Raw genomic sequence first — 21,777 nt, 5'->3', positions numbered from 1 at the left:
GCCACTCAGCCCTAAGCCGATTAGCTGACTTGGTACGGTCATTGCGGACTAACCGGTGCAGCTGGCGATCATCCCTCCTTGTGGTTCTGCGGGGACGTCCTGGCCTCGGTATTGGAGTAGGGACACCCCTCTGAGCATTTCGTTTCAGGATGTTTGACACCTGACCTTGAGTGATGCCATACTGCCGATCAATAGCACGCTGTTTCATGCCGTAATTTCGTAAAGCCACCACTCCATGACAAACAGCATTGTCGAGTTGACGGACCATCTCCAGAGGAAGCGGCAATAACTTTTGGAGACGTGCAGCAGTTGTTTTCCACTAATACAGAACGCAACAACCCTTGTATACCCGACTGTGAAGCCAATCATCAAATATCAAATACACCTGTCCGTACATTTTGCCACGCCACCTGTGATATAATCCTGTTGTTGACTTCTTGCTGCGACAGACAATCAGTGACATGGTTCTTTTAACAAATAAATCACCAAACTGTAAAAGAAACTCACTAGATTGATATACTGAGTTAAGAAAGTAAACCCAAGTCAAGAAAAAATATATATTCCATATTAAATGCCAAGTCTGTATTTCCCTTCCAAACCCTTTGCCACGTCCCTGCGTATGTCAATTTTGCGCATTCCACTCAGATGTCACCAAATATTGTATGAATTATTTGCACAGTGTTCTGGTTCTATCTCCTTTATCAAGACAATGAAATCTCATAATGTGCTTGTGATACCACACAAAATGTGATAAGAAATAAAAATGTGAAAATGTCTAAGCCAAAACAGACAGCCATCCTTTCAATAATTTATGTTGTTCAACATTTCATTATTTCAGAGTGAGGACAGTGATGTGAAAAGGTTAATGACAAGATCTAGGTAGCCATGTTGCTCACCCTTCTTCTTGGCTAGCAAGAGTGTTGAGGGACAGCTTGGAAAGGGCCTTGGCATACTCCTCTTCAATCCGTATCCTGCCGTGTGCATCGTGCATCATTACCACCGACACCTCAAGATGCCCCAAGATTTTCACACTAAAAAGAACTCCGATGAGAAAACTACAGTTCCCAATATTTTAAACAGACCGTTTACTCAATGTAGGAGTGGATATAGAAAGTTCAACTTCAATTAACTAAATGAAGATGTCAGAATTGTTTCATTAAATTGAAGAATTAAGTCATTAGCACAACCATGAACAGGCATAACCTTGACGTAAATAGACTGTCTGTCTGCTCACCCAGAAATTGTTGGCCAATGTGGTGATCGTGGGATGAAGTTGAAGGAGCTGCGCTCCAACGCGAGTCGAAAGAAGTGACGCGACCAAAGACGGAATTCGTCCGAGTTGCTTTATTGAAACAAAACAGCTCAGGTATTCTGACAAAAGCCCGTTTATCGGGCAGCAATATATATACACATTTATGTCGGGAAGTTTGCCCGGCAAAAGCTATACCGGGCATGCCCGGGTGTCAAGGGCGAGCCTTGGAAAGGCGAGTCTGGACCTGCCCGGGCGTGTTTGGCTGCGGCCTGGCAAGTCGAGGCTGGGCGTGCCCGGGCGCTCTGGACGAGCACTGGAAAGGCGAGAGCGGGCATGCCCGGACGCTCTGGGCGAGCCCTGGAAAGGCGATAGAGGGCATGCCCGGACGCTCTGGGCGAGCCCTGGAAAGGCGATAGCGGGCATGCCCGGACGCTCTGGGCGAGCCCTGGAAAGGCGATAGCGGGCATGCCCGGACGCTCTGGGCGAGCCCTGGAAAGCCGATAGCGGGCATGCCCGGACGCTCTGGGCGAGCCCTGGAAAGGCGATAGCGGGCATGCCCGGACGCTCTGGGCGAGCCCTGGAAAGGCGAGAGCGGGCATGCCCGGGAAAGACGAGACCGGGCGTGCCCGGGAGGTTCGGGCGTGCCCGGGAACAGTGAGTCCGGGCATGCCCGGGAGAGGCGCGTCTGGCCGTGTTCTGGCCGGTGCAAGGCGATTGTGTGCATCCAGCGGTAACTGCTACACACGCCCCTCCAGAATCGACCTGCACCGGCAGGGTCAATTTAAGGGGGATCCGGATGACCCGGCCGAAGCGACCCCTGGAGGGTCGTGGGGAGGGGTCCGACGTGGTGGTGGGTGGTCGACCGGGGGGAACTGTGGACGGGGGGCGGCCTTGCCGCGGAGGAAGGGCCAACCGTGGTGATCGGTCGACGTCCATGTGCGCTGGTTTGAGGCGGTCCACAGAGATCCGGTCCGACCGGCCGCCAACGTCGACGACGAAGGACTTGTCACCCCGTCGCAGGACCCGGAAGGGCCCGTCGTACGGCGGCCGGAGTGGCCCCCGGTGCGCGTCATGACGCACAAAGACGTACTCCGCTGTGCGAAGCGCCGGGGGGACGTAGGACTGGGGGCCACCGTGGCGGGATGTTGGCACGGGGGCAAATCGGCGGGCGGCCTCCTGGAGGTCCGAGCGCTGGTGTGCGGCGGACCAGGGACTGGTAGCGTCGGGCACGAACTCGCCCGGGACGCGGTGTGGCTGGCCGTAGACGAGCTCGGCGGCGGACACCCGGAGGTCCTCCTTGGGGGCCGTGCGGAGGCCCAAAAGGACCCACGGCAGCCGGTCGGTCCAACCGTCGTCCTGAAGGCCAGCCATGAGTGCGGCCTTCATGGAGCGGTGAAACCGCTCGCACAACCCATTGGCTTGGGGGTGGTAGGCCGTGGTGCGGTGCAGCGTGACCCCCAACGAGCGGGCGACCGCGCCCCAAAGTTCGGACGTGAACTGTGGGCCGCGGTCGGACGAGATGTCCGCCGGTGTGCCGAAGCGTGCGACCCAGGTGGCGATGAACGCCTGTGCCACGTCGGCGGTGGTGGTGGAGGTGAGGGGCACGGCCTCCGGCCACCTGGTGGTCCTGTCCACCATGGTGAGCAGGTGGGTGAACCCCCGCGATGGGGGCAGGGGACGCACCAGGTCCACGTGGACGTGGTCGAAACGCCGTGCAGGCACGGTGAAAGGTGCCAGCGGGGCCTGGGTGTGGCGGTGGACCTTGGCCCGCTGGCAGGCCGTGCAGGCGTTGGCCCAGTCGCGGACGTTCCGTCGAAGGCCGTGCCAGACGAAACGCGCCGACACCAGCTTCTGAGAAGCTTTCCGGCCCGGGTGAGAAAGGCCGTGGATGGAGGCGAAGATGCGGCGCTGCCAGGAAACGGGCACGATGGGGCGAGGCTGGCCCTGGGAGACGTCGCAGTGCAGGACGGTGCCCGCGAAGGGGATGTCGGCCAGGCGGAGGCCCGTGTCCGCCGCCCGGAGGGCCTGCACCGAGGTGTCGGTGGTCTGGTCGGCCGCCATGAGCGCGAAGTCCACGCCGAGGTGGACCGCGTTCGCGCTGGCCCGAGAAAGACAGTCGGCCACAGCGTTGTCTTTGCCGGCGACGTGCCGGATGTCCGTGGTGAATTCCGACACGGCGGAGAGGTGGCGCTGCTGGCGGGCCGACCACGGCTCCGTGACTTTGGCCATTGCGTAGACCAACGGCTTGTGGTCGACGAAAGCCGTGAACGGGCGGCCCTCCAGGAGGTGTCGGAAATGGCGAACGGCCAGGAATAGACCGAGCAGCTCGCGGTCGAACGTGCTGTATTTTAACTCGTTCGGCCGGAGCTGCCGGCTGAAAAAAGCGAGTGGCTGCCAAACCCCGTCCACCCATTGTTCATGGACGGCGCCCACCGCGTAGTTGGAGGCGTCCGTAGTGAGGGCGATGGGCGCGTTGAGCACCGGGTGAGCCAGCAGCGTTGCGTCGGCGAGGGCCCGTTTTACTCTCGCGAAGGCCGCGTCCATGGCCGCGGACCAAACGATGTCATGCTTGGCCGGCGTGCCCCGGAGGGCCTCATAAAGGGGCCGCATGAGCTGAGCAGCGCGGGGCACGAATCGGTAATAAAAATTGACCATGCCGAGGAACTCTTGTAGGGCCTTGATGGAACGGGGACGCGGGAACGTGGTGATGGCCTCGACCTTGGTCGGCAGCGGCACGGCCCCGGTATTGGTGATGCGGTGGCCCAAAAAGTCAACGGTCGTCGTGCCGAAGTGGCATTTGGCCGGGTTGACAATTAAGCCGTGCTCGCTGAGGCGACCGAACAGTGTTCGGAGGTGGAGGAGGTGCTCGGCGCGGGACGTGCTGGCGACGAGGATGTCGTCCAGATAGACGAAAAGAAATGGCAGGTCGCGCAGCACGCCATCCATAAAGCGCTGGAACGCCTGGGCCGCGTTCTTGAGGCCAAACGGCATCCTCAAAAATTCGAACAGGCCGAACGGCGTGATGACGGCCGTCTTCGGGACGTCGGCCGCCCGGACAGGTACCTGGTGGTATCCCCGTATCAGGTCAATTTTGGAAAATATGACCCGTCCCGCCAAGCGGGCGGAAAAGTCCTGGATGTGCGGGATCGGGTACCTGTCGGGGGTGGTAGCGTCGTTGAGGCGGCGGTAGTCGCCACATGGGCGCCATCCGCCCCCCGGCTTTGGCACGATGTGCAGTGGTGAGGCCCACGCGCTATTGGAGTGCCGCACGATGCCGAGGTGCTCCAACGCGTCGAACTCGGCCTTTGCCACGGCGAGCTTGGCCGGGTCGAGGCGGCGGGCCCTGGCGTAGACCGGCGGGCCCGTAGTGGGTATGTGGTGCTCGATCCCATGCCGCACTGCGACGGCCGAAAACGTCGGCCGTGTGAGAGCCGGGAATTCCGCGAGCAGGCGAGCGAACTCGTTCGCCGTCGGGAGGGCGCACGCCAGTTCGGTCGGCACGGAGCTGCTCATCGTGCACGCCAGGGAGCTGAAGGTCTCGGCGTTGACAAGGCGATGACGTTTGACGTCGACCAGCAGCCCGTGCGCGCAGAGGAAGTCGGCGCCCAGCAAAGCCTTGGGGACGCAAGCAGTCACAAAGGTCCACTGAAAGCGCTGGCTGCCGAAGCAGAGGGTGACGTTGCGCGGGCCGAAAGTGCGTATGGCCGAGCCATTAGCAGCGACCAAAGAGGGGCCGCAAACGGCGTCCCGCCTGTCCTGCTCGGAGGCGGGTATGACGCTCAGTTGGGCGCCGGTGTCACAAAGGAAACGCCGCCCGGACGCTTTGTCCCGAATAAAAAGCAAGTTGCCCGAGTGGCCGGCGCTCATGGCTGGGAATGAACGCCGGCCCGGCCGTTTCCCGACTTGCCGAAAGTGCACGGGGGTCGGCACGTCCGAGCCTTGTGTCCGAACCTGGCGTGGTAATAACACCACGCCTGGTCAGGTGGAGGCCCCGGCCGTCGTGTCGGAAGCGGTCGGTGCGGCGTGGCGGCCGCCAGTTTCACCGTCAGTTCGGCCTCCAACCGCGCAGGGCGCTCGGGCGTCGTGGGCGTCGCCTCGGACGGCGGCAGGCTCCAGGTAGCCGCGCCGATGTGTTGGCCCGCCGAGGAGATCTTATCGGCTTCCCTGGCGAGGGCGCGGGGATCGGTGATCGACGTGCCAGCCAGGGCGAGGCGTACCGGGTGAGGCAGCTGGCGAAGGAACAACTCACGGAACAGAAAATCCGGAGAGTGCTCACCGAGCAACGAGAGCATATAGTCCATGCGCTCGGACGGGCGCGTGTCGCCGAGCTCGGGCAGGTCGAGCAGGCGCCGTGCGCGTGCCGCCGGTGAGAGGGCGAAAGCATCGAGGAGGAGCGTCTTCAGCGCGTCATACTTGTCGGCAGCCGGCGGGTGCTCGAGGAGGCTCAGGGCGCGGGCCGCGGTGGCGGAACCGAGCGCTGCCACGACGTGGTGGAAGCGGGTGTCGTCCGCGGTGATGCCTCGCAGGGCGAACTGGGAGTCCGCCTGGGCGAACCAAACAGCCGCGTGAGCCTCCCAGAAGGTAGGCAGTTTAAGAGTCACTGCCGTGTCCATGTCGGTAGGTCACCAGTGAAGGAGCTGCGCTCCAACGCGAGTCGAAAGAAGTGACGCGACCAAAGACGGAATTCGTCCGAGTTGCTTTATTGAAACAAAACAGCTCAGGTATTCTGACAAAAGCCCGTTTATCGGGCAGCAATATATATACACATTTATGTCGGGAAGTTTGCCCGGCAAAAGCTATACCGGGCATGCCCGGGTGTCAAGGGCGAGCCTTGGAAAGGCGAGTCTGGACCTGCCCGGGTGTGTTTGGCTGCGGCCTGGCAAGTCGAGGCTGGGCGTGCCCGGGTGCTCTGGACGAGCACTGGAAAGGCGAGAGCGGGCATGCCCGGACACTCTGGGCGAGCCCTGGAAAGGCGATAGCGGGCATGCCCGGACGCTCTGGGCGAGCCCTGGAAAGGCGATAGCGGGCATGCCCGGACGCTCTGGGCGAGCCCTGGAAAGGCGATAGCGGGCATGCCCGGATGCTCTGGGCGAGCCCTGGAAAGGCGAGAGCGGGCATGCCCGGGAAAGACGAGACCGGGCGTGCCTGGGAGGTTCGGGCGTGCCCGGGAACAGTGAGTCCGGGCATGCCCGGGAGAGGCGCGTCTGGCCGTGTTCTGGCCGGTACAAGGCGATTGTGTGCATCCAGCGGTAACCGCTACAAAGTGGCCATTTCCACATACATTGCACATCTGACAATACAAGGGTATGTGATCCTTGGACAGTAAACTTACGTATCTATAATACTGGAACAAAAAGAATCGTGTGATCCTCCACACCATCTTGATGAGAGGAGTGGAGCTTGGACTGCACATGCGCATTTGCCTGAAATTTGCTTTGCTTATGATTCGCAGCATAGAACCATGATGGTGTAATGATTCGCAGCATAGTGTAGAATACTCTTGGTTGTGATTTGATGGCAAGTTCATCTTGAAGTACAATTTATGGCATTTTGTGTTGAAAACTCAGACATCATGTCACTCCATAGGAGATTCAATATGAGGAGGCCTACTCACTTTTCATCCGTTTCATCTGGGTATGATTCCTGAACAGACTATAAGCCATCATCCTGGTCCTCCACAGGCAGGATATCAATGAATGCGCCATCTTTCAGAGGAATGTTAAGCTGGGTGTCCTATTTCCTGGCACTAATTGGTGGACTTTAAAGATCCAACGGTGGCTTTAGAAGAAGAGTGTGCTGGCATCCTGGCCAAATGCCACATACCTGCTCTCACGTATAATCACTCGGACTCGGCAATAGAGCGGCTACCTGTGCTGGGTTGGCCTCAGTCAAACATTCCGGAACAGCCTCGGCAGAACCGGCACTATGTAAGTGATGACGATGACCGATTGTGTAATCATGTAAATAAAAAAATCTACTGTGGGATACATTTTTCACCCATGCACTGAGAAAGGTTTTTGGCATAAAGTCCTGAAAGAATGATCGTTTTAAGGCCATTTTCCCCCACTAGAGCAGGGGTTAGCCTTGCGGGCCCCATAACAATCATGGTTCCCTGTTTGAGGCAATGTTTTTATGGCCGGATGCCCTTCCTGACGCCAACCCTTGGTCACGCTCTTCAGATGCGCAGGGATGCGGTGTACCTATTCTAAGCTGGGGTACACACCGGGATCATTCATCCCAGCAAGCTGGTTTCATCCCAGCAAGCTGGTGCTCAATTTGCCGACCTCAGAAGGATGACAGGCTGAGTCAACCCCCCTGGTGTTAATTCAGCAATCGACCGGGATTCGAGCCCAGGATCCTAGGATCCCAAGCCGGCACCCTAACCGCTAAGCCAACACCAGGCTATAAAGTCCTGAAAGAAGGACCAATGATGACTACTTATATAATAATGCTTACATTCAATATGAAATGTAGGCCTTGTGATGATTGCCAAAAGATATTGAAGATATTGGCCAATGTGAGCATTATAACGAAGATGTAATGGCTGTAACACACCTCTCCCTCACAAACTCTGCCATTTCCTTCGCCATCTGTCGTCCTCGAAGCTGCTTACTAAGCAGAACCTCAAATCCCGTGTGCAGCACAGCACCTTGGCTATCTCGTCGGTCAGCCTGGAAGCACAAAAGCAACATTGAAACAGGAGAAGAGTTAAGTGAGAACAGAGAAATAACTTACCAGATGGTCTCCATCGCTGCTCCCACCCTCTGGAACTCACTACCTCACACCATCAGAGACTCCTCCTCACTCACCACATTCAAAACATCACTAAAGACCCACCTGTTCAACACTGCATCCAACATTCAACCCACAGCATTTAACCCCTGACTATCACTTCTCCTTCTCCCTCCTTTTGCTTTAAATATTTCCCTATTGATTCTTGTCTTTTTGCAATTGTTGTTTTCATGTTTTGTTATGCATTATGTTTTGCACTCTGTCAAAGCGCCTTTGGGCTTCTTGAAAAGCGCTATACAAAATAAATGAATTATTATTATTATTATTATTATTATTATGCGTATGAAGAGTGAGTATGGAAAGGGAAAAGCTGCACAAGGTAGATTTAAGAGTTAAAAAAAAAAAATTATGCAGAAAAGCACCTTTCGTTTACAATAATGTTGAAATAGAAGACATCAACAGGGAAGAACTATAAAGAAGATTGATTAAGGAAAATAGAAGCAATTTGTTTTGACTGATCGGAGGCTCATCAAGGAGGTTGTTCATACATCAAGAAGAAGAATCCTAAAGATTTGATTGATTTGACAATTTGTTTGGAGTTCCCATTAAGTTAACTAGCCGATTATTAAGATGAATGCAACAGAAAATTAAACAATTATAAATGTGTAAACATTGACCTTCGTCAATATTTATTGCTCAGGCCTTCTTCTGTGCTGGAATGCTGGAGTCTCCTTGTAAGATCTTCAGGTACAAGCGATCAAGATAAGAAGCTAATCAACAAGAGTGGAAAATGTTGCAATAACTCACCCAAAAATAGTCACAATAGCTCCATTCTCCAGGCTTCAGCAGCACTTGCTCGACATGTGACTCTGGGTGAGGGAATGTGATGCCATTTACCTAAAGGAGCAATGATCACCATTAGTTTTAAGGCCTACAGTCATGAACATTACTGAGTGACCAGTGAGTCACTCAGAAGTCCCAGGTTCAAAAATCTAAAAATCACGAGGCTGGAAAAGCAAGAAGTTGGTAAACATGTGCGAAACTTTGGCAACAATTAACTTTACAGCAATGAAAACAAAAATGTTTAACTTAGAGCTTTAGCCAAAACAAATGCCATAAAATAAATGTAATAAAATTCACATCAGGGCTTTAGTCAAATCCGTGCGGGGATAATCAGCATCTCAATTTGGCGTTTGCAGTTTGGCACATGTGCCCATGTGTCCATACACAAGCCATCCTTTTTTATTTTGAATCACAACCCTTGCTGGGAGTTCCCTGAATCCGCCATCATTGGTTTCAATGAAATCTGTTAATCCCTTCTCAAGTTATACTACAACAAACATAAACAGACAGACAGATAGATACGGCCTCTTTACAATATAGTATAGATGTGTTTTATTCTAAAATATCCACACTACCATCCTCTCCTCCAATGACTTTTTCTCTCTCTCTCTCAACAACCAACATTCCCTTTTACATCAATACACCTTCCCCTAATACCATTACCCCTAATACCCCTAATACCACGTGAAAAAGCTGAATGCCTCAACTCTGTGTTTGCCTCTAAATCTTGTGTCCCAAACCCATCCCTCTCTGTACCCACCGTACCCAGTCGTACCCAGCTGCTCCTGGACTCTGTGTCCTTTCCTCCTGACAAGGTGGAAAAGTTTCTGTCAACCCTCGACTCTGATTCTGCAACTGATCCTGACGGCATCAGCCCACGGGTCCTAAAATCATGTTCTTCCGCTCTTTCACTCCCTCTTTCTGTTCTCTTCACCCTCTCTTTTGCTCAAGGTCATCTGCCATCTGCTTGGAAATCAGCCAACATCACCGCTTTGCACAAAAAAGGTGCAAAAACAGATCCTAGCAACTACAGACCAATCAGCCTTCTCCCAATTATCAGCAAAGTCATGGAATCCATCATTGCTTCGTATATCAAATCCTTTCTCTTCTCCAATGGCTTGATCTCTGACCATCAATTTGGTTTCAGACCTGGTCACTCTACTCTGGACATGCTGCTTCTGCTTTCTCAACAATGGATGGAGGTCCTCAACACCAAACAGGAAATTAGAGCTGTCTCCCTTGACATTTCACGTGCCTTCGATACGGTCTGGCACCCCGCTCTGCTCACCAAACTCTCCTCCTTTGGTATCCATGGAAATCTCCTTGCATGGCTGGCGGACGTCCTCTCTGGTCGTAGTCAACGTGTGGCCCTGAATGGGTTTCTCTCATCTCCTCTTCCTGTTCAGGCTGGAGTTCCCCAAGGCAGTGTTCTGGGCCCTGTGCTTTTTCTGGTCTTCTTCAATGATCTCTCTGACTCTCTTGAAAATCCTCACTATCTCTTTGCTGACGACTCTACTCTCTGTCGCTCCATTCCTCATCCCTCAGATCGGCAGCCTGCAGCCTCCTCACTCTCTGCAGACCTGGACAAAATCACAGACTGGGCAAACAAATGGAACATGTCTTTAAATCCTGACAAATCTCACACTCTTACGATGTCTCTCCGAAAAGACCGACTGGACAACCCTCCCATCCACTTTCTGAATAATCCTCTCCAAGAAGTTCTGTCACTCAATCTTTTGGGTCTCACTATCTGCCATGATCTTTCCTGGGAAAACCACATTTCAAATCTGGCCTCCAAAGCCAGTCGCCGACTGGGCATCCTCCGTCGTGCGAAGTCCTTCCTTGGTACACCTGAGCTCCTCACCACTTACAAGGCTTTCATCCGCAGCTCTATAGAATACTGCTCTCCCCTCTGGTCTGGTGCTCCTGCCTCACACCTAGCTCGTCTTCACGCTATTGAAACCAAAGCGTTCATAATCATTGAAATCTCCCGCGATGAAGCTAACTCCAAGGGCCTTTCACTCACTCACCGCAGGCAGGATGGTGGTCTTTCCGTCTTCTACCGACTCCTCTCTGGCCTTGCCCCCCCAGCTCTCTCTGGGCTCTGTCCAGCAAATATTCCTACAGGTCGCACAAGATCTGCCTGCAACCCTCTTATGGTTAAACTGCCAAAATCAAGACTTTCTGCTCACCTTCACTCCTTCATGCCTCTTTTCTCCCGCCTCTGGAACAAACTCCCTCACTTTCTTCAATCCCACTCCACCCTCCAGGTCTTTAAAACAGCTGTTCACCACCATCTCTTATCTTCCCCCATTCAAAACCTTGATCTTTTCTACCCCCGCTAATTTCGGTCCCCTTGTGTTTTATACCTCTCCCCCCCCCCCCCCCCTTCCCACGCCTCCTCCCCCCAAGCCCTCTCCCTCCCACACTTCTCCCTGCTCTCAAATGTTGTGTTTGTGTGCTTCCTCTTCTCTCCCCATCTTGTCTTCCGCTCCCTCTTTTTATATATTTTGTTTGTCTGGTTGATTTGTTTGTGAAATAAATGTTAGCTCTTTCACGAGCCTCGATTCAGTATACAAAAAAAAAAAAAAAAAAATCTCACCGTAGCAGTCTGACTTCCTGCTGGTTTCTTACTGGGTGTGTTGATCTATGATAAATGGGGATAGAGAAAAAACATGATGTCAATAAGCGCACAGTCGAAGTGTTTGTTAATTGTCTTGGGTGTACTCACCATATTTGTGAAACATACTGTTTTGGTACACGAGCAAACTAATAATCATAATATATTAGTACACTGACAAACGAATAAACATATAATATATTGGTACACTGAAAAACGCATAAACATATGATACACTGATAAACTAATAAACATATAATATACCGATACACTGATAAACTAATAAACATATAATATATTGATACACTGATAAACTAATAAACATATAATATACCGATACACTGATAAACTAATGAAAAATCACTCATAGAGCGACACTTGGCAAAAGAGAAACAAAGTAGAATGGCACTCGGTGGAACATCCTTTTGACTTCACAAATAATTGGTGGTTGAATTATGTGACCTGATATGCAAATCTTATTCAAATTAAGTTAATCGGATGAAAATTGTCAATTTTAGAAATCTGGCCTATGTTGACCTTTTGGCCACTGTTGACCTCAAAAATAATTGGTGGTTGGTTTCAGTAAGCTGATATGAAAATACTATTCAGATTTACAGTCAATCGGATGAAAATTGAGGATTTTAGAAATCTGGCCTATGTTGACCTTTTGGCCTATGTTGACCTCAAAAATAGTTGAGGGTTGAATTCAGTGACCAGATATGCATATAGTCTTCAAATTTTAAGTTAATCAGATGAAAATTGACAATCTTAGAAATTTGGCCTACGTTGACCTAAAAAATAGTTAGTGGTTAGTTTCAGTAAGCTGAAATGCAAATCCTATTCAGATTTCAAGTCAATCGGATGAAAATTGAGGATTGAGGAAATTGAGGAAAAAGTAGAAATTTCAAAAAAGTGGTTGACCTTTGGCCTATGTTGACCTTTTGACCCCAAAAATATATAGGATTTTGTCGGACCACGAACTTCACCATTTGGTGAAGTTTCGTGAAGATCGGTTTAAAATTGTGTCCTGTAGGCAAGTATAAGTGAGCGGACAGACAAACAAACAAACACACAAATGAAAATTGAGGATTTTAGAAATGTGAAATTGTTGTTGACCTTTGGCCTATGTTGATTCAGATTTCAAGTCAATCGGATGAAAATTGAGGATTTTAGAAATTCGAGAAAAAGTGGTTGACCTTTGGCCTATGTTGACCTTTTGGCCGATGTCAATCTCAAAAATATTTGGTGGTTGAATTCAGTTCGCTGATTTGAAAATCCCATTCAAATTCCAACTCAATCGGATGAAAATTTAGGATTTTAGAAATTTGGAATGGTTGTTGGTCTTTGGCCTATGTTGACCTTTTGGCCTATGCTGATCTCAAAAATAGTTGGTGGTTGAATTCAGTTAGCTGATATAAAAATCTTTTTCAAATTTCAAGTCAATCGGATGAAAATAGAGGATTTTAGAAATTTGAAAAAAAGTTGTTCAACTTTGCCATATGTTGACCTTGTGATCAATGTTGATCTCAAAAATAGTAGGTCGTTGAATTCAGTTTGCTGATATGTTAATCCTATTCAAATTTCAAGTCAATCGGATGAAAGTTGAGGATTTTAGAAATATTTTCAAAAATGGTTGACCTTTGGCCTATGTTGATCTCAAAAATAGTTGGTGGTTGAATTCAGTTTGCTGATATGAAAATCCTATTCAAATTTCAAGTATATTGGATGAAAATTGAGGATTTTAGAGATTTAATAAAAGTGGTTGACCTTTTGGCCTATGTTGACCTTTTGGCCGATGTTGATCTACAAAATAGTCGGTGGTTGAATTCAGTTTGCTGATATGAAAATCCTTTTCAATTTTCAAGTCAATCGGATGAAAATTGAGGATTTTAAACATTTGAAAAAAAGTGGTTGACCTCTGGCCTATGTTGACCTTTTGACCTCAAAAATATATAGGATTTTGTCAGGCCACGAACTCTACAGTTTGGTGAAGTTTTGTGAAGATTGGTTTAAAATTGTGACCTGTAGGCAAGTATAAGTGAGCGGACAGACAAATGAAAAATCACTCATAGAGTGACACTTGGCAAAACAGAACAAATAGCATGGCACTCAGTGGAGCATCCTTTTGACCTCAAAAATAATGAGTGGTTGAATTCAGTGACCTGATATGCAAACCGTCTTCAAAGTTTAAGTTAATCAGATGAAAATTGACAATTTTAGAAATCCGGCCAATGTTGACCTTTTGGCCTATGTTGACCTCAAAAATTGTTGGTGGTTGCTTTCAGTAAGGTGATATGAAAATCTTTTTCAAATTTCAAGCCAATCGGATGAAAATTGAGGATTTTAGGAACTTTGAAAAAAGTGGTTGACCTTTGGCCTATGTTGACCTTTTGGCCGATGCTGATCTCAAAAATAGTTGGTTGAATTCAGCTAACTGATATGTGTATCCCATTCAAATTTCAAGTGAATCGGATGAAAATTGAGGATTTTAGAAATTCGAAATTGTTGTTGACGTTTGGCCTATGTTGACCTTTTGGCCTAAGCTGATCTCAAAAATAGTTGGTGGTTGAATTCAGTTAGCCGATATGTAAATCCTATTCAAATTTCAAGTCAATCGGATGAAAATTGAGGATTTTAGAAATTTCAAAAAAGTGGTTGACCTTTGGCCTCTGTTGACCTTTTGACCTTTTGACCCCAAAAATATATAGGATTTTGTCGGACCACGAACTCTACCATTTGGTGAAGTTTCGTGAAGATCGGTTTAAAATTGTGACCTGTAGGCAAGTATAAGTGAGCGGACAGACAAACACACACACACAAACAAACACACAAACCGGAGTGATCAACCTGTCAAAAAATAATTTTTTTGCCAAGTAATAAACATCATATACTGATACACTGATAACGAATAAACATCTACATACATAATAGGCTAATGCTGTTTGTCTGTCCCACCCTGAAACATGGAAATGCTCCTTGGAGAGAAAACATATTAAGTGAAAGTTGGTTCAATTTAATCCAAAAGTTGGTTGTGGAAATTTTGTTTTTTTTCAATCAATCAGACAAAACAAATTGAGCATGGGTGGTGTATAGGCAACAGACCGCTGCCTCAAAGACTCCCAAATTATCGTTTACCCACATACATGACAAGCCACACGTTGCATTACCAATCAAAGCCATTTAGAAATTTGAAACAAAGATACACATTGCTCCAGTACACATTGACAAAGACAAATTGAAAATTTATTTCTTCTTGGGTGTGAAGAAGCATCACACACGCGAGCTTCGATCATGTAAAAAATTTTTAAAGATGTCCTTAAAACAGGACACTCATATAACACCAGTATAAAACAGGAAGATCCAATAAAACATAGGAGAACTGGTCATAGTGATGCTTCAGTTTTGCTCCAGTACACTGCCACAGCATACATTGCTCCAGTACACATTGCTCCAGTACACATTGCTCCAAGACACATTACTCCAAGACATTGCTCCAGTACACATTACTCCAAGACACATTGCTCCAGTACACATTGCTCCAGTACACATTGCTCCAGTACACATTGCTCCAGTACACATTGCTCCAGTACACATTGCTCCAGTACACATTGCTCCAAGACACATTACTCCAAGACACATTGCTCCAGTACACATTGCTCCAGTACACCTTGCTCCAGTACACATTGCTCCAGTACACATTGTCCAGTACACATGCTACAAGACACATTGCTCCAGTACACATTGCTCCAGTACACATTGCTCCAAGACACATTGCTCCTGTACACATTGCTCCAGTACACATTGCTCCAGTACACATTGGTTCAGTACACATTGTCCAGTACACATGCTCCAAGACATATTGCTCCAAGAAACATTGCTCCAGTATACATTGCTCCAGTACACATTGCTCCAGTACACATTGGTCCAGTACACATTGGTCCAAAACGCATTGCTACAGTGCACATTGCTCCAGTACACATTGCTCCAGTACACATTGTTCCAGTACACATTGTTCCAGTACACATTGCTCCAAAACACATTGCTCCAGTACACATTGTCCAGTACACATTGCTCCAAGACACATTGCTCCAGTACACATTGTCCAGTACACATGCTCCAAGACACATTGTTCCAAGACACATTGCTCCAGTACACATTGATCCAGTACACATTGTTCAGTACACATTGTCCAGTACACATTGCTCCAGTTCACATGCTCCAAGACATATTGTTCCAAGACACTGCTCCAGTACACATTGCTCCAGTTCACATGCTCCAAGACATATTGTTCCAAGACACATTGCTCCAGTACACATTGCTCCAGTACACATTGGTCCAGTACACATTGCTCCAGTACACATTGTCCAGTACACATTGCTCCAAGACACATTGCTCCAGTACACATTGTCCAGTACACATGCTCCAAGACACATTGTTCCAAGACACATTGCTCCAGTACACATTGATCCAGTACACATTGTCCAGTACACATTGCTCCAGTTCACATGCTCCAGTTCACATGCTCCAAGACATATTGTTCCAAGACACATTGCTCCAGTACACATTGGTCCAGTACACATTGCTCCAAAACGCATGGCTCCAGGACACATTGCTCCAGTACACATTTCTCCAAAACGCATGGCTCCAGGACACATTGCTCCAGACTTTGACATCCAGTAATTGAGTGCTCATAATTCAGTTCAGAGGGAGGTCCTACCTGAGAGGCAGTGGAAGACTTCCTGGGATGAATGGCGTCAGCACTGCGCTGGTTTGTACTGGGGGAAGCATGTACCGTTTCGACTAAAACAAAAGACAAGTCATTATAAGGCAAGAGCGAGACCTGTTTCATCCTGCTGTCAACATGATAGCAAAGGTAACCTGCTTCTGTGAATTTCAGCTAGGCTCCGCCCCCCATGCTCTGAACATCTGCCATTGGCTGTTTAAAATCTCTCTTTTTATTAAATTTCAACAGAAACAAAATCAACATAGACATGAAAAATGGTTGAAAAGAAAGTAAACACTGATATTGGTTAACATTATTGGCCGAAACCCACAAAATATACCTGTATTGTAAACCTGCTATTCACCATAGATGACAATGCAAATTCCATCCTCCACCTGGGCTGAAATCTCACTTTGTTACAAAACCTCATGTTTTTGGTTCACGAGTTATCAAGTGACCACCATATTCGTCATGTGTGTGTGTGTGTGTGTGTGTGTGTGTGTCTATCCGCAGCATAACTACCCGATGATATCATCCGATCTTGATGAAACTTGGGTGGGAGGTTGATATCATGATCTAGTTGTGTCCTGCCTAGAGTGGGCGTATTGCGCCCATTGTGGGCGGAGCCACGCCCGAAAAAGATGTCTTTTTAGGGGGTAATCGAGTTCAAGCTACATCTTCTCCGAGGGGTTTGGTGGAATCTGACAGGGGGTTCGGTATTTGGTTAGGCCAATGTCATGTGTCTAGCCCCACGGAGCTCGATTTTTCATTTTCGCCCCAAGGTCAAGGTCACAAGGTCACGAAATTTAGAAAAGTCGATTTTTGATGGTTTTATTACATTGTTCGCTTCCTGATAGGGTGAAATGTCGTACATGATCTTATATTATCACGTACATCATGAAATACAAGTTTTCCAACAAATTTCAAGAATCTTCGACCTTTGAGCTTTGAAGGTCACAGAGGTCAAATTTTCAATGTTGTCGGAATCGAACCGAATTTTCGGTATTATGTAGCTAAATCGTCTCATAACAGATAATATATTCCTATTTATATTTTTTCAATGTCGGTTTTGACCTTTGTCATTGAATACCGCTCGCTCGTGAACCATCGTCGTCTCCTGACTTGTACTTTTTAATATCAATTTTGACTTTACGTCCGCCACCATGTTTTCACCCCTGTCTGTCTCTCTGTCTGTCTGTCTGTGAGCAGGATATTCCAAAAGGTTGTGGACTGATTCGGACGAAATTTGGTGGGTAGCTGGGTGTGTGAAATGGACGAAATGATTCGATGTTGGTTCAGGTCCGAATCCAGATCCAGCCGAACAGTGGATACAAAACAAATTGTTCTCAGCCTAGTGGAGGTTCTAGTTGTCCTTACCATTAAATTTTGGCTTTTGGTAAAGGTCTTACAGCTCTTGGAGATGTTTGAGGGCCAGACCTGTGGTCCACTGATTAGGTTAGGTTGCCCGGCCACCACTGATCTAGAGGGTGAATGACCCAGTGAGAAATAATGAAGAACGATCGAGGAAAACACAAGTGAAAAGTGACTTTTCCATCCAGTGATGAAGTGAAAATGAAAACGATTAAAAAGAAATACCATTCACCTGAAGGGGAGGAATGTGAGGATGAGGATGGTGACTTTGCAGAAGGCTCCACAGATGGTCTTTCCCATGTTGTTTCTAAAACAGGAAGAAGGAAAAGAAAATATGATGAAGAAAAAGGTTTGTTGAACCACAAACTTGAAATACAGTTCAATGAAATTCAAACTTTGAGCAAATAAATAAATAAATAAAGCAATGTGAGAAAGATAAAATTAGAGACAGATGATTGGACAAGAATGTGGGAAGAATCGGTGTCATTAAAGTAGTAGTAGTAGTAGTAGTGGGAGTCGTCTAAATGTTAATACAAGTACAACCAGAATGACACTCAGTAGAGCGCATACCTCCGCCAGGCTGAACAGTTTATGTTTTCTATCCCACTGATAGGCCGGATCTGGATTCGAACCTGAACCAAAATCTAATGAAGTTGTTCTTGTCACCAAACCAACTAATCCACCATGGGTCATCTGAATCCGTCCACAACTTTTTGAAATATCCTGCTACATATCATTTTTGGCTCTATCACACAATGCTAAAGAATCACTTAAATCATTTTCTTTAAAAACTCGTGTCTTATATCGTGTCTTATATCGTGTCTTATATCGTGAGATATCGTGTTATACATCGTTTTTTGGCCCAATCTCTCAATGGTGAAAAATCACTTTTAAAAAATTCTCAGATCCCGATCTGAATCTTCACCAAAATCTAATCAATTCTTCCTCGTCACATGCCCAACCTCTTCACCAAATTTCGTCGAATCCGTCCACTTTTTTGAGATATCCTGTTCACATACAAACAAACAAACAAATTCGAAATCACCCACTTTTTCCAGGTAAATATATTTATCTTAATTTATGTTGTATTTGATATTTACTGTAGTTTTGTTGGCTAGCCTACTGTGAATTCTTTTTGTGTTGTGTTGCAGTTATATTTGTTTTGTTTTATTACAAAGCGGGTTATATGCTTACTGTGGTTATCATCTGTTTCGGAGAAATTGTCAAGAGTATAAATTAGTGCCCTATCTCCAGGAACCAAATCTGGATCCGAAAGGTCCTCCAACAAATTGACTTCATCCTCCTTTTTGCGAAGACTATTTTCATTTCATATCTCCAATGCAATTTTTTCTCATCTCCAATACAATTTTATGTGGGTGGGGAGGGAGGGGCAATAAATAGTTGAGTAATTGTTTCATTAAATGATTACATTAATAAAGAAATAAAATGACAAATAATTAAATTAATAAAGAAACAAATAAATTCACATGCTGGATTGAACTTTGATTCATCAATTTTAATTCACTCTATCTTTCAATGTTAAAGGATCATTAAAAAAATATTCCTGAATCCGCTAACGAACCCTGACCAAAAATACCTTGCTGTCCTTGGTCGGTCACCTACATACACAAACAAATTCAGAACGATTGCTTCAAAAGTTTGGCCAATAATCATGTAACAAACAGTAAAATAAACAGACAAGGAGACGCTACTACAACTTACTTTCAACAGACCAACTTACTTTCAACCCAACCAACCAACCAACCAACTTACTTACTTTTGTATACAGACCAACTTACTTTCGTTAAGTAACAGACAGACAGACAGAGGTGAAAACATAACCTCCGTCCACCTTAACGGTGGAGGTAATAAATATCATGTTAAATATACCATATGTCCTACATTAATCTTTTCACACAATTAGAAGTTTATTGTCTTTTATTTTACTTTTGTAGATTAAATTTCTCAATAAATGTTTTCGGTGTACAAATAATAGTTTCCAAAAGTTTTTGTTTATAATTACACAGTTAAACTCATGTCCAAATGTATAATGATGTACAGTCACGTGAAAAAGTAAGTACACCCCACGTAAAGTTTTGACTTTTTCAACATATTTCAACATAGAGCTATTTGATCTTCATTTCAACAATATTGATAGATAAAGGTGATATAATATAACAAATATCATGAAACATTTACATTTTGTAGTCCATTGTGTTACATATTTATGTGAATGTATGTGAATTACTATTCAGGTCTTTGCTTATCAATGTGTAGTCGATTAAGGGTTGTTGTGATTAAAGGGTCAGGAGCCCTTCTGGGAAAAAGGAGACCGGAAACGGAAGAAGAAAAGACACGAGGTCCGGGAGAAGCGACGATTCTTTTTCTTCCTCGCCCAGCTCCGACGAGAGTTGGGATCGATATTGAGCAGCGTGGAAAACCTGCGTTCCCAAGCCCGTCTGGCGAGAGGAGTTACCGGGACGTGTAACTACCCTTTTGACACGTAAAGTTGCCGTGGGGCCGTGCACAGACCCAGCGTCCGGCACAGTTCGCCGCACCGTCTACAAGGACGCGTACGGGTCGCACTTTGGGGCCTCGCGCGCGTTGCAAGCGGCACTTGCTTTGCCCGCTTTGCTTGGCCAGGAGGTGTGCGCTGCAGCCGTGGTTCCCGGTACGGTACGTGCCCGGTGGAAGCACGTCCGCCCGGGGTTCGTTCAACCGCCCGTGTGCGGCGAAGCCGACCATAACCTTGTTCAGGAGGGGCCCAGAGACATTGTGAGGGACAGAGACCAAAGGGGTCGTGAGTACCCAAGGGGTCGGGAGTGGGGAAAAGGGACACACATATATAAGATGGCCATCTTAATCATCTCGGGGATTGATTGTTGATTGTGGATTGTTGATGGTTGTTGATTGTTGATTCCTTGGGGGAATATATTATTGATTACTCGGAATCCTTGGTGTGGGGTTTCTTATGGACTGGAATTCATCTTGATTGCGTTACGAAAGCGTATAAATCATAATCTTTCTGGCGGGGTGCCTCCCACGGTCCGGGGGTCACCGAGACCAGGTAGTTACCGGGAGGACCACGTAACAATTGTATAATTTAAATAAACATAAATTCAAATTTCGCATGTGGAAAAAGTAAGTACACCCTTGGCTCTAATAGGTGGTATTGCCCCCTTTGTCAGAAACAACCTCAAGTAGGCGTTTCTTATAACTGTCTACCAGTCTCTGACATCGACTGGGAGAATTTTTTGCCCACTCCTCCATGCAGAATTCTTTCAGCTGTGCGATGTTTGAGGGGTTTCTTGCATGCACAGCTCGTTTCAAATCCCCCCACAACATCTCGATGGGATTTAGATCCGGGCTTTGACTTGGCCATTCCAGAACCCTCCATTTCTTTCTTTTCAGCCATTCCTTGGTGGATTCACTGGTATGTTTAGGGTCATTGTCATGTTGCAAGGTCCACCTTCGGTTGAGCTTCAACTTCTCCGACAGATGGCCTCACATTATCCTCAAGCACCCTCTGGTACAAAAAGAATACATAGTGGATTCTATGATGGTGAGCTGCCCAGGCCCTGATGCAGCCAAGCTGCCCCAAACCATAATATTTCCACCACCATGCTTTACAGTTGGTATCAGGTTCTTGTGGTTAAATGCTGTCTTTGGTTTTCGCCAAACATGTCTTCTGGTACGGTGGCCAAATAGCTCTACCTTTGACTCATCTGTCCAGAGCACATTGTTCCAGAAGTGCTGGTCTTTGCCGAGGTGTTCATTGGCAAACGTTAGTCTTGCCCTGATATTCTTTCTGGACAGCAAAGGTTTCCTCCTGGCACACCTCCCATGTAGATCACATTTGTGCAGCCTCTTTCTAATGGTAGACTCGTGCACTTTGACATCAACAGTGGCAAGAGCTACCTGTAGGTCCCGTGATGACATTCGGGGTTCTTATAGACTTCTTTCAGCATCTTGCGGTCTGCTCTCGGGCTGAACTTGCTGGGGTGGCCTGGCCTGAACAAGTTCGCAATTGTTTGGAATCTTCTCCACTTGCAGATGATCTTCCGGACAGTCGAATGATTGATTTCAAATTGTTTGGAGATCTTTTTAAATCCCTTCCCAGACTCGTAGGCATCTACAACCTTCTTTCTGAAGGCCTCAGAGAGCTCTTTTGATCGAGGCATGGTGATGCCGCACACTTCAACAACAAAGAGCAAACCAAACGAAATGTCTGAGGTT

At 47.4% G+C, this 21,777-nt stretch overlaps 1 protein-coding gene across 2 annotated transcripts in view; it reads right to left on the bottom strand.

Moving 5' to 3' along the window:
• The window catches only part of LOC137425388 (growth arrest-specific protein 7-like), a 161,836-nt gene that overhangs the window by 35,363 nt on the left and 104,696 nt on the right, over positions 1-21,777 (bottom strand). For both annotated transcript variants that reach the window (XM_068113800.2, XM_068113792.2), the window contains exons 3-8: positions 17,774-17,848; positions 16,165-16,247; positions 11,430-11,474; positions 8,792-8,881; positions 7,808-7,923; positions 897-971 (exon numbers count right to left, since the gene is read on the bottom strand). In XM_068113800.2, coding sequence (XP_067969901.2) covers positions 897-971; positions 7,808-7,923; positions 8,792-8,881; positions 11,430-11,474; positions 16,165-16,247; positions 17,774-17,848 — 484 coding nt within the window. The remainder of the gene's footprint in view (positions 1-896; positions 972-7,807; positions 7,924-8,791; positions 8,882-11,429; positions 11,475-16,164; positions 16,248-17,773; positions 17,849-21,777) is intronic.

The sequence above is a fragment of the Myxine glutinosa genome, chromosome 1 (assembly GCF_964187855.1).
Source record: "Myxine glutinosa chromosome 1, kmMyxGlut1.1, whole genome shotgun sequence".
In the NCBI taxonomy this organism is placed as follows: domain Eukaryota; kingdom Metazoa; phylum Chordata; class Myxini; order Myxiniformes; family Myxinidae; genus Myxine; species Myxine glutinosa.
This window is presented reverse-complemented; position numbering and strand designations above follow the sequence as displayed.